Source organism: Rhinopithecus roxellana, chromosome 17 (assembly GCF_007565055.1).
Source record: "Rhinopithecus roxellana isolate Shanxi Qingling chromosome 17, ASM756505v1, whole genome shotgun sequence".
Taxonomy (NCBI): domain Eukaryota; kingdom Metazoa; phylum Chordata; class Mammalia; order Primates; family Cercopithecidae; genus Rhinopithecus; species Rhinopithecus roxellana.
The window spans coordinates 106,941,952-106,955,132 of record NC_044565.1 but is presented as its reverse complement, the minus strand read 5'-3'; the positions used below and the strand labels follow the sequence as shown (position 1 = coordinate 106,955,132).

The 13,181-nt window shown below is 37.6% G+C and overlaps 1 protein-coding gene across 7 annotated transcripts in view; it reads right to left on the bottom strand.

The window, feature by feature from the left end:
• The window catches only part of CCDC138 (coiled-coil domain containing 138), a 92,002-nt gene that overhangs the window by 34,211 nt on the left and 44,610 nt on the right, over positions 1 to 13,181 (bottom strand). For 6 of the 7 annotated variants that reach the window (XM_030921804.1, XM_010368788.2, XM_030921803.1 and 3 more), the window contains one exon: positions 6,760 to 6,876. The exons of the other annotated variant lie outside the window; for it this stretch is intronic. In XM_030921804.1, coding sequence (XP_030777664.1) covers positions 6,760 to 6,876 — 117 coding nt within the window. The remainder of the gene's footprint in view (positions 1 to 6,759; positions 6,877 to 13,181) is intronic. 7 annotated transcript variants of the gene reach the window in all.

Below are 13,181 nucleotides of genomic sequence, written 5' to 3'. Positions count from 1 at the left end.
AATTTCCTTTATTTTTATTTATTTATTTTTTTGAGACGGAGTCTCGCTCAGTCGCCTGGGCTGGAGTGCAGTGGCCGGATCTCGGCTCACTGCAAGCTCCGCCTCCCGGGTTCTCGCCATTCTCCTGCCTCAGCTTCCGGAGTAGCTGGGACTATAGGCGCCCGCCACCTCGCCCGGCTAGTTTTTTGTATTTTTTTAGTAGAGATGGGGTTTCATCGTGTTAGCCAGGATGGTCTCGATCTCCTGACCTCGTGATCCGCCCGTCTCGGCCTCCCAAAGTGCTGGAATTACAGGCTTGAGCCACCGCGCCCGGCCAAAATTTCCTTTATTATGACCCAATTCTCCAATCTCATGTGATTTGAGTTTTATAGCAGTTTCCTCTATCTGCATGGAAATTTGTGACCAAATGGTTCCTAACTCAGTATTGATCCTGCAATGTGGATAAGTTTTGGCTTTTAAATTTCTGCATCTAAAATTAAAAACAAATCTATTGAGGTTTTGCCAGTGTCAAAGGCCAAACGGTTGAGTGGTGAGACACACAAGCAGTGCAATCTAATTTACATATACTGTCAATACAATTTTATTAGAAAAAATAATACATAGATGTTTTCAAGCCTTTGTGTAAAAAACAGAAAAAAATGTTCAAAACTCTACTTACAGTGTGTTAAAATGACAGGATTAAGGTAAACTTTTTTTGTTTTTAAAATTCTCTCTAATGCTTATTACTGCACTTTCATAATGCAAAAATATACCTGAAAAAAATATGTGGGCTGGGCTCAGTGGCTCACGCCTGTAATCCCAGCACTTTGGGAGGCCAAGGCGGGCAGATCACAAGGTCAGGAGATCAAGACCATCCTAGTCAACATGGTGAAACCCCACCTCTACTAAAAGTACAAAAATTAACTGGGCTTGGTGGCGCGCACCTGTAATCCCAGCTATTCAGGAGGGTGAGGCAGAAGAATCGCTTGAACCTGGGAGTTGGAGGTTGAAGTGAGCCGAGATCGCGCCACTGCTCTCCAGCCTGGGCAATACAGCAAGACTCTGTCTCACAAAAAAAAAAAAAAAGAAAGAAAGAAAAGAAAAAAAATGTGGATAGTATTTGCCTTTAATTGAAGGAAAAGAGAAAAAAAATCCAAATCTAGCACTCTGGGTTGTTGCTGAAGCTTCACCTAAGTTATGCTAAAACTTTTGCTGAAACAAATCTAGACCCAAAATGTCTACTTTTCAATTTAAAATCACCCATCATTCCAAGGACGAGAAAGATTTCAAACTAAATGAAGAAAAGACAATCAACAGCTGCCAACACCAACAGGACAGAATGTTAGAATTGTCTGACAAAGATTCTAAAGTAGCCATGAGAAAAGGAGCACCTGCATATGCTTTTAGAAAATCTCATCGAAGACACAGAAAGCCTTACCAAAGAAAAAACAGAAAAAGAACCAAGTGAATATTTCAGAACTGGAAATACAATAACAGTCTCAATAACAGAATGGAGAGGATGGAGGAAAGAATAACTGAAAAATAAAACAACAGAAAACACCCAACCTGAACAACTGCAAACAACCTGGAAAAATAACAACCACCACCACCACCAGAACTTCGGGGAATAACAAAACATCTAAAATCATGTCATTAGAGTCCCAGGAAAGGAAAAATCAGGTAGGGCTGAAAAAGTACTTGAAGAAACTGGGGGCGGTGGCTCACGGTTGTACTCTCCGCACTTTGGGAGGCCAAGATGGAAGATCACTTGAGCGTAGGAGTTCAAGACCAGCCTGGGCAACATAGGGAGACCCTATCTCTACAAAGCAAAAAAACTAGCCAGGTAAGGTAGTACATGCCTGTAGTCCCAGCTTGAACCCAGGAGGGTGAGGCTCACTGCACTCCAGCCTGGGCAACAGAGCGAGACCCTGTCTCAAAAAACAAAACAAAACAAAAACACATACACATGCACACAGAACATGAAATTGAAGAAACAATGACTGAAAACTTCCTGGACTTGGCAAAAAACGTGCCCAGAGACTGAAGAAACTAAGCAAACACCAAACAGGCTAAAATAAAGAGATCAACACCAAGACCCATCACAGTCAAACATAAAAATTAAAGACAAATGTGTGAGAGAAATGACACCTTACATCTATGGGGAAAATAACTCAAATGACAATAGATTTCTTATCAGAAACCATGGAGGGCAGAAAGAATATGCACATTTTTTAAGTACTGAAAGTAAAGAACTGTCACCCTGGAATCTGATACCCAGTGAAAATATCCTTCAGGAATTGAAAAGAAATCAAAATATGTTAAGAAAAACTAAGAGAATGTGTCATCAGCAAACCTACTCTAGGCCAGGTGCGGTGGCTCATGCCTGTAATCCCAGCACTTTGGGAGGCTGTGGCAGGTGGATCACTTGAGGTCAGGAGTTCGAGACCAGCCTGGCCAACATGGCGAACCCCGTCTCTACTAAAAATACAAAAAGTAGATGGGCATGGTGGTGGGCACCTGTAATCCCAGCTACTTGGGAGGGTGAGGCAGGAGCATCGTTTGAACCCAGGAGACGGAGGTTGCAGTGAGCTGAGATCATACCACTGCATCTAGCCTGGGCAGCAGAGCGAGACCCTGTCTCAAAAGAAAAAAAAAACAAAAACTAAAGAACTGATAAAGAAGTCCTCTAAACAGACAGGATATAATGAAAGAGGGAACTGTGGCACATCTGGAAGGAGAGAAGAACAAAGTAAGCAAAAATATAGGTAAATACAATAAACTTTCCTTCTCGAGTTTTATAAATTATGTTTGATGGTTGAAGGAAAAATGATAACATTCTCTAATGTGGTTCTAAGCGTATATAGAAAAGGTTAAGGGATAAAAAGAGAAGTAAAGTTTCTGTATTTTATTCAAACCGGTAAACTGACAATAGCAATAGACTGAATAAGTTATACATAATGTTGTAGTGAACATTTATAATTTTATGTTGCCCTGGCATTCATTTTAAATATAAGTTGAACTTTTTCACACTAGAAGCAGGGATCAGTCACTTTTAACACGGTTTCCAGTTCTAAATCCCCATCTCCACCCCTAGTTCCTAAATGTGTTTGATCTAGATATCTGCCTTAGACAACTCCTCCCTGATGACCACTTCCCTGTGGGATAGCTAGATGCAGTCCACACAACTTGTCTCACAGACCCTCACACCTCACTACAGACTGTGTGAATATGCCACAGTGACTACCTCCTAGAGGTCATGCCTGCTTGCTTTAAACTCCACAAACAAAACACCCTGTGAAAAACCTGTATAGGTAACATCCTGGAATCCAATAAGGGCACTTGTCCACAGGTCCCTTTCTCCCTCACTCGCTCTCTCTCCCTGCCTGTGCTTCCTGACTTCCAAGTATGTGGACTCCAGGTTTGTCATGTAACTCCCAGGACCTAAAAGTAACAAATTCTTGGCCGGGCGCAGTGGCTCACGCCTGTAATCCCAGCACTTTGGGAGGCCGAGATGGGTAGATCACGAGGTCAGGAGATCGAGACCATCCTGGCTAACATGGTGAAACCCCGTCTCTACTAAAAACACACAAAAAAAAAATTAGCCGGGCATAGTGGCGGGCGCCTGTGGTCCCAGCTACATGGGAGGCTGATGCAGGAGAATGGCGTGAACCCGGGAGCAGGAGCCTGCAGTGAGCTGAGATCCGGCCACTGCACTCCAGCCTGGGCGACACAGCGAGACTCTGTCTCAAAAAATAAATAAATAAATAATTAAATTTCTTTATTGCAGCCAGATGGGTTGGCTCACAGCTGTAATTCCAACAATTTGGGAGGCCAAAGCAGGAGGATCACTTGAGGCCAAGAGTTAGAGACCAGCCTGGGCAACAAAGCAAGACACTGCCTCTACCTAAAAAACAAAAACTTTTTAATTAGCTATGTGTGGTGGCGAACGTCTATAATCCTAGCTATGCAGGAGGCTGAGGGAGAATTGCTTCAGCCCAGGAGCTGGAGGCTGCAGTGATCTATGATCACCACTGCACTCCTGCCTGAGCAACAGAGTGAGACTCTGTCTCAAAAACAAACAAAAAAACAAACAAGAAAAACCCTTTACTTCCATCTTCTATGGCTTCTAATCATTGGAGGGGTACTCTCCATCTTAAAGATCCTAAATTAAAACAAATGTAATACCAAGAAGAACTATTAGAAAAGTTATACAAAGAGATACATTCAATACACTATAGATAAAGGAAAATAAAATTCTAAAAAATGTTCAAGTAACCTGTAAGAAAGCAGGAAAAGGAACCAAAGAAATGAAAAAGAGAAACAAAAAGAACCACCCAGTAGTTAAAAAAACAGTTACAGCTTAAGCCCTAACATATCAATAAGTACATTACATGTAAATGGCCTAAAACACCAATTAAAACAGAGCTTGACAAAGTTTATTTTTCCTAAATCCAGCTATATGCCATTTATTAAAAAAAAAAAAAACTCATTCTAGATATAATATAAGCAGGTCAAAAAGATTGGGAAAAGATATATTATTAGAACATGAATCAAAAGAAGGTAGAAGTCTCTATACTACTATTAGATAAAGAGATTTCAGAGGCAATGCAAATGATCAGAGATAGAAAAGAACATTATAAAATGATAAAAAGGGCGAATCCACCAAGACATAATCCTAAATTTACATGAACACAGTTACAAAATATGTGAGGCAAAACAGATGAAGGTTATTACATATAAATCTATAGTTATAGCCGGAGACTTCAACATCCATCTATCTCTCCACACTTGATAGAACAGGACAAAGTATCAGCAAGGGTATAGACAACTCGCAAACACCATCAACCAACAGGATCAAACTGACATTTATGCAACACTCCACCAAACAACAGAATACATATTCTGAGCCATAAAACAACCTCAACAATACAATAAACTAGAAAAACAGAATAACAGAAAGACAACAAACTTCTGAAGAATTCAAGGGTTCAGCCAGACATGGTGGCTCACACCTGTAATCCCAGCACTTTGGGAGTCCGGGGTGGGCAGATCACTTGAGGTCAACATGGTAAAACTCCATCTCTACTAAAAAAAAAAAAAGAAACCACAAAAATTAGCCAGGTGTGGTGGTGGGCATCTGTAATTCCAGCTACTTGGGAGGCTGAGGCAGGAGAATCGCTTGACCCCAGGAGGCAGAGGTTGCAGTGAGCCGAGACTGTGCCAGTGAACTCCAGCCTGGGTAAGGAAGTGAGTGAGACTCTGTCTCAGTAAGTAAATAAATAAATAAATAAATATAAATGAAACAAAGAGATGATCCTTTGAAAGATCAATAAAAGGGAGAAACAGAGAAACTTCTAGCAAAAAAGACGAAGTAAAGAAAGAAAACACAAATTATCCATATTAAGAAGGAAATAAGGCTACCACTACAGATACTGAAGACATCAAAAGGATAAGAGAATACTATGAAAAATGCTATACACATAAATTTGCATACATTTGAATGGTTCAGTTCCTCAAAGAGCACAAACTATTACAAATCATCGATAAGAATTACATAACTAGAACAGACCTGTAACTATTAAAGAACTTAAATTCACAATTTAAAACCTCCCCCAAAAGAAATCTCATCCACATAGTTTCACTGGAGAATCCTACCAAATGTTTAAAGAAGAATGGACACTAAGTCTACATAATTTCTTCCAGAAAAGATAAAGGATAAGACCCTTCCCAATTCATTTTAGGAACCTAATATTGCCCTGATACAAAACCAAAGAGAGTTCAAAACTATAGACAAATATCTCTCATGAATATAGAAACAAAAGTCCTTAACAAAATATTAGCAAACAGAATGAGCTAATATAAAAACATATAAAAAAAATTAAACACCACAACCAAGTAGGTTTTATTTCAGAGACACATGGCTAATATTTCAAAGTAATTCATATTAACAAGTTAAAGATGTAAAAGATCATGTGATCTTATCAATCAACGCAAAAAAAGTATCTAAAAAAAATTCAACGCCATTAATGATTTTTAAAAAACTCAGAAAACAGGAATACAGGGGAACTTGATCGAAAGTATCTATGAAAATACCACAGCTAATATTATACTTAGTAATCGCAGAATGAATTTTCCACCTAAGTGGAGAAACAAGGCGAGGATGACTACTCTCACCACTCATATTCAACATGCTGCGAGAAACTCTAGCTAATGCAATAAGGTTGGAAAAGGAAATTAAAGACATACATAGCAAAAAGAAAAAAAACACAATGCTGTCTTCATTTGCAGATAACATGATTTTCTATATAAAAATCCTGAAGAACCTTCAAGAAAACTCCTAAAACGAATAAGGTCAGGATACAAAATAAACAAAAAACAATCTTATTTCTATACATTATCAATGAACATGTAAACATCAAAATAAAAAGATAACACCAATTAAAAGTGCTCAAAAAATGGAAATGCTCAGCCAAAAATCTAAACAAGAATGCGGCAATTTCATGCTGAAAACTATACAACATGGATTAATTAAAGTTTTAAATAAATGGACATTTTATGTTCATAAGTTGTAAGACTCAACAAAGGAAAGATGTCAATTATTCTCAAATTGATATACAGGTTTAACACAATTCCTATCAAAATCCCAGCAAGATATCTTATAGATAGGGAAGACTGTTCTGAAATACAAAGAATGTATTCAAAACAGATATTGTGAAATAAGATCAAGAAGTAATATTAGGTGGAGTATTACTTGAAGAAAAATTCCTATTAACCAATTACCTGTGCTCCAGCATCTAGCTGCCTTAGGGACCAATATATAAATTTTACAAAAGGCTCATGAAGTTTGGTATTCACAAATGGCATCCACTGTAGTTGCTCTGTCATCAGAGGCAAAAGCTAAAGATAAAATGATGGAAAATAAATACAAAGGCACAGTATTTTTAAATGTCTGAAATCAATTACCACAATTTTCCAAAATTATCTTTAAAAACAAACAAACAAAAAAAGAGTTCTCCAACAAAAAATCTTCAGTTTAAAACTATATGCAATACTATTTGGCAATATGTATTTGAATTTTTATATACGCATTTTCCTTCATCCAGCAATAACAGCACATCTAGTTTAAGGAGATTAACCTAAACAAAGATACTCTCTGAAACTTAAATGATTAAATAAATTTATAGTACATATGTAACCTTTAAAAATGATAACCCAGATTTACATGTATTGCTATGGCGTATTTTGGGGTGAAAAAAGGTGTTTACAAGGAAGCAAACGGAATAAAAATCTCATTTACATAAACTACACCTACATAAATTTATACTGAAAAAGATATATGAAAGGATTTCTTAAAAAGCTGGATTTCAGCCGGGTGCAGTGGCTCACGCCTGTAATCCCAGCACTTTGGGAGGCCGAGATGGGCGGATCACGAGGTCAGGAGATCGAGACCATCCTGGCTAACACAGTGAAACCCCGTCTCTACTAAAAAATACAAAAAAACTAGCCGGGCGAGGTGGCGGGCGCCTATAGTCCCAGCTACTCGGGAGGCTGAGGCAGGAGAATGGTGTGAACCCAGGAGGCAGAGCTTGCAGTGAGCTGAGATCTGGCCACTGCACTCCAGCCCGGGCGACAGAGCAAGACTCCGTCTCAATAAAAAAAAAAAAAAAAAAAAAAAGCTGGATTTCAGAAACTGGAGTAATATTTACTTTTTTATATGTCTACATTGCATGTATATCTTAATATGCTAATTTATAAAAATAATATTTAAATGTTTAAGGATGTCTATGAACTTTGCTTCAAAAGTGTAACATTTTGCTAAATGATTTCAGGACCATAAAGATAAATTCTAAGGCTCTAACAGAGTATTCCCACTTCTGAGATACCAGCCTAAGAAAATCGTTTTAAGACAATCCCTCCAAAAGCCATGTACAAAGATATTTATTGCTACACTGTTTGTAAGAGTATAAACCTGGAAGCAATTGTACAGCAATCAGGAAAATGGTTATGTCAACTGTGTAAAGATTCTCTAGACTGATTATGAGTGTATTGTGTGTATATACATACAAGTATTTTTAAAAATTTCCTGTATATTATGATGTTCTGACATCTTAAAAAACCTTTCCACTTGGGGAGAGACTGCCCCTCCCTGAACCAGCCAATTCTTAGATATAGCAAAGTGCTCAGCCTAGAGTATGCCTCTGATAGACAAATGAACCAATTCAGAGCCAGACCCCTTCTATCTGGCCCTTGTATCCCAGGAGGCAATATTCTCTGCTGTAATCTTACCAGAGTCACTAGGGACTACCCCTAGAGCTTAGTACCAGCCAAAATTATTCAAACTAGCCAATCCTATTTGTTCACCCTGCCCTGCGTTGCCCTTCATGTGGAAACCAAAATAAAGGGTCTGACCAATGCTTTCCCCTAGGCTCCTGTCTTCCTACCATCTGACCACTCTGGTGTCTTAAAAAACAAAATTGAAAAAATTATAGACACCTCACAAGCTGAGAAATGTCTAAATAGTATTTTTATGGAATAAAAGTTGGTGGCCATATACTCTCTTACAGTCATAATCTCAGTAAAATTTTATATAAACTTCTCCCCCCAACTTTTTAATAAAGCCATGCATCAGTTAATGACAGAGATATACTCTAAAATAACAATAAATAGTATAGTAAATACATAAACCAGTAACATGGTTGTTTATTATCAAGTATTATGTACTGTACATAACTGTGTGTGCTATACTTTTATGTAACTGGCAGCACAGATTTGTTTTTTGTTTACATCAGCATCATCACAAACATGTGAGTAATGTGTTCTGCTACAATATTATGACACCTATGATGTCACAAAGTGACAGGAAATTTTCAGCTCCATTATAATCTGTTTTTTTATATATTCTTTTTTTCTTTGCTCCATTATATTATGGGACCACCGTCATATATACGGTCTACCATTGACATAAACATCATTATGCAGTGCATGGCTGCATATTAAAAGGATTATACATCATGACTAAGTGAGACTTATTCTTGCAATCCAAGGACGGTTCAACATTTTAACAAAATGAAGGACAAAAGCCACACGATTATTTCAACTGACAATGAAAAAGCACTGAACAAGATTCAACACCCTTTCATGATAAAAATACTCAGCAAACTTAATAGAGGGAAACTACCTCGATATAATAAAGGCTATATATAAAAAGCCCACAGACTACACTATAAAGGTGAAAGAATGAAAGCCTTTCCTCCAAAATCAGGAACAAGACAAGGATGCACACCCTCACCTCTTCTATTCACCACAGTACCAGCCAGTGAAACTGGGCAAAAAAAAGAAATAAAAAGTATCCAAATTGTAAAAGAAGAAGTAAAATCATCTCTCTTCTCAGATGGCATGACCTTGTATGTCGAAAATCCTAAAGATTCCACAATTAAAAAAAAAAAGTTAGAATACATAAATTCAGCAAAGTTGCTGAATACAAAATCGATACTCAAAAATCAGTTGTGGTTCTATACACTAACAATGAACAATCCAAACAGGAAATAAGGAAAACAGTTCCATTTTCAAATAGCATCAAAATTAATAAAAATACTTAGGAATAAATCTAAGCAAGGAGGTAAAAAACTTATATACTAAAAAACCACAAAACAGTGATGAAAAAAATTAAAAGACCCAAATAGAATGAAATTTCATGTTTATGGGTCAGAAAACTTGGTATTATTAAGGTGTCCATGCTACCCAAAGTGATCTACAGATTCAAGATAATCGCTACCAAAATCCCTACAGCATTAATTTACTATGGTATAGCAGTTCTTCAAAAATTGAAAATAAAACTATCAGATGATCTAGCAATCCCACTTCTGAGTATATGTCCAAAGGGATTGAAAACAAGGTCTTGAAAGAAGATTTACAAGCCCATATTCCTATCAGCACTTTCACAATAGCCATGAGATGGTAGCTGCCCAAATATCCATCAACAAATGAACAGATAAGCAATATGTGGTATTCATGCATAAAGAAACACTGTCACCTTAAAAAGGAAAGAAATCCTGTCACATGCTACAACATGGACGAACCTTAAGGATATTATGCTAAGTGAAATAAGCCAGTCACAAAAAGGCCAATATTATTATGATTTCACCCATATGAGAAATCTAATGTCAAATTCATTGAAGCAGAAAACTGAATGGTGGTCTTCAGGGGCTGGGGTAGGTGAAATGGGGAGTTGTTACTTAATAAGCGCTATGGTTTGAATATGTTCCTCAAAATTTGTGTTGGAAACTTAATGCCCAAAACATCAGTGTTGCGAGGCGGGGATCTACTGGGAAGTATTTACGTCAGGAGGGCTCTGCCCTAAGGAATGGATTAACGGCATAATAATAAAGGCATGTGGGAGTAGGATCCCTTTCTCCTGCTCTTCCACCCTGTGGGCACACAACATTCATCTGGTTTTTGCTCTTCTGCCTTGTGCCACGTGAGGATGCAACAAGAAAGCCCCAATCAGATGCTTGGACGTCCAGCTGCCAGAACTGTGAGAAATAAATTTCTGTTGTTTACAGATTGCCCAGTCTCAGATATTCTGTTGCAACAGCACAAAACAAAGACAATGGGTACTGAGTTTTAGTTTTTCAAGATAAAGTATTTCTGGAGAGCTGCTGAAGGACAATGTGAATATACTAATGAACTGTATACTTAAAAATTATTAAGATAATAAATTTGTTTTCATCACAGTTTGAGAAATTATATGGGTGGACCAGAAAAAGACTTACTTGAACAGATTTACAAATCTTATGATATGTAAGGTATTTAAACTATGGTTAGTCATTATACTATCTATAAGCCAATACTTTGTGAAAAATATTTGAATGTATCATGTGTTTTCATATCGCTGTTATCAGTGGTGAATTTCATTTGCTCTGGGGGACTTAACTATCAACAGTTCCGTGAATTTTTTATTAGAAATAGAGGTATAATATCCTTAATGGCCCTAACACATGGCAGTGAATTTTTTTAATTTTTGAGCTCATGGCTGAGATGAACATTTTCTGAATAAGAACAGCACTCAATCATTGAACAGTTCTGGAAATTACCTTTTGCTGCACATTATTCATTTTTCTTACTAGAGTCAACCTGAAATTACAAGTCAAAACAGTGCTTATATATGAAACTTACACTACAGTAGCCATTTCAACAACTGGTGGTGGTTGAATCATAATGTCAGAGAGGAGTTCTCCAATACCATTCCAACACAGATTTGCAGCGGATATGTTTTCTGACCCCAAACTACAGTTCTAGCAGCATTATTTGAATCTCAATGCAAGTGCAAAATGATCTGCATATTTCAAGATCCATTTGACTGCAACTGAGGAGCTGCCAACTGACCTTCAATTGGAAGTGATTACTCTCCAAGACAGTGATAGACAAAAAGAAGAATCAAGAGAAGAATCAAAAAGAATTCTGTAAATGCTTTCCAAGTGACAGAGTCATATGCATGTCTGTGGTCCCACTTATGAGATACTTAGAATAGACTAATTCTTAGAGATAGACAGTAGATGAGAGACTACCAGGGTCTACAGGGGAGGGAGGAATGGGAAGATATTGTTAAATGGGTACAGAATTTGTTTCAGATGATAAAAAATTCTTGAAATTGATAGTGATGATGGTTGTACAGCATTGGGATTATACTTAATGCCACTAAATTGTACATTTATAAATGGTTAAAACGATAAATATTAAGCTATGCATATTTTACCACAATGAAACAAAATCATATGCTCACGGATTGATGTCAATTATTTGACAATACTTAGCGTATGAAAAGACATTTTCAGGCTGGGCATGGTGGCTCATGCCTATAATCCCAGTACTTTGGGAGGCCAAGGTGGGTGGATCACCTGAGGTCAGCAGTTCAATACCAGCCTGGTCAACATGGTAAAACCCCCATCTGTCTCAACTAAAAATGCAAAAAATTAGCTGGGAGTGGTGGACACCTGTAATCCCAGCTACTCAGGAGGCTGAGGCAAGAGAATTGCTTGAACTCGGGAGGCAGAGGTTGCAGTGAGTCGAGATCGCGCCACTGCACTCCAGCTCGTGCAACAGAGTGAGGCTCCGTCTCAACAACAAGAAAAAAAAAATTCAAAGATGAAATATGTAAACTCTCATTACAGATCAGCATTAACAGATAAAAATATGCAATTGATTCTGATGAAACGAAACACTTGGAACCCCAATTAAGTAAAATGATACCCCCAAATTCTAGTTTCCTCAGTATTCGATCTACTGTAAAAAGTTTACTCCACATTACAGTTTTAATTTTGTCAACAAAAAAACTGGTGAAAATTTGTTTCATTTCTTATTATGTAAGTATTGGTATCTTTCACTTTGCTTTTTGGCCTGCAAATCCTAAAATATTCATCATTTGTCCTTTTACAAAAAAGGTTTGCTGACCTTTGTCATTGGCTATAAACATTCCCATAGCTTAAGAAAAACCAGACTTCACTAAATTCATCTGGCATTGTCTTCTTTGTAGTTCCTGCCTACTCTATCTCTACTTTCTGTTTACTTTTAAACTAACAGACCTTGTTTTTAAAGAGCAGTTTTAGGTTTCTGAGTATACTGAGTAGGAAGTTGAGCATGCTTATATGCCCCCTGTCCTACTCCCACCTGCCAGTACCTTCCATTATTAACATCTTTACTAGTGTGGTACATTTGTAACAGTTGTTAACACTGACACACTATGATTAACTAAAATCTACAGTTTACATTAGGATTCACTCTGTTGTATAGCCTACAGATTTTGACAACATATAATGACACATATCCACCATGTATCACAGGAAATAATTTCACTGTCCTAAACATCGCCTGTGCTTCTCTCCTCTCTTTCTCAGAACCCCTGGCAGCTACTGATCTTTTTACTCCAGTTTTTGCCTTTTCCAAAATGTCATTATAGTTGGAATCATAGAGCATGTAGCCTTTTCAGGCTGGTTTCTTTCACTTAGCAATGTGCATTTAAGGTTTCTCCATGGTAAAATATAGATCCCTTGCTTAAAACCATTTCCTGTCTCCCTCTTCTCTGAGGGATGACATTCAAACTCGCCAGCATAGTTCCTAGAACAGCAGGTGACTCCACTTCCAGCTCACTGCAACTTTCCTCACATCATACCTCACCCACACCCTGTAACAGATACATGTCGTGA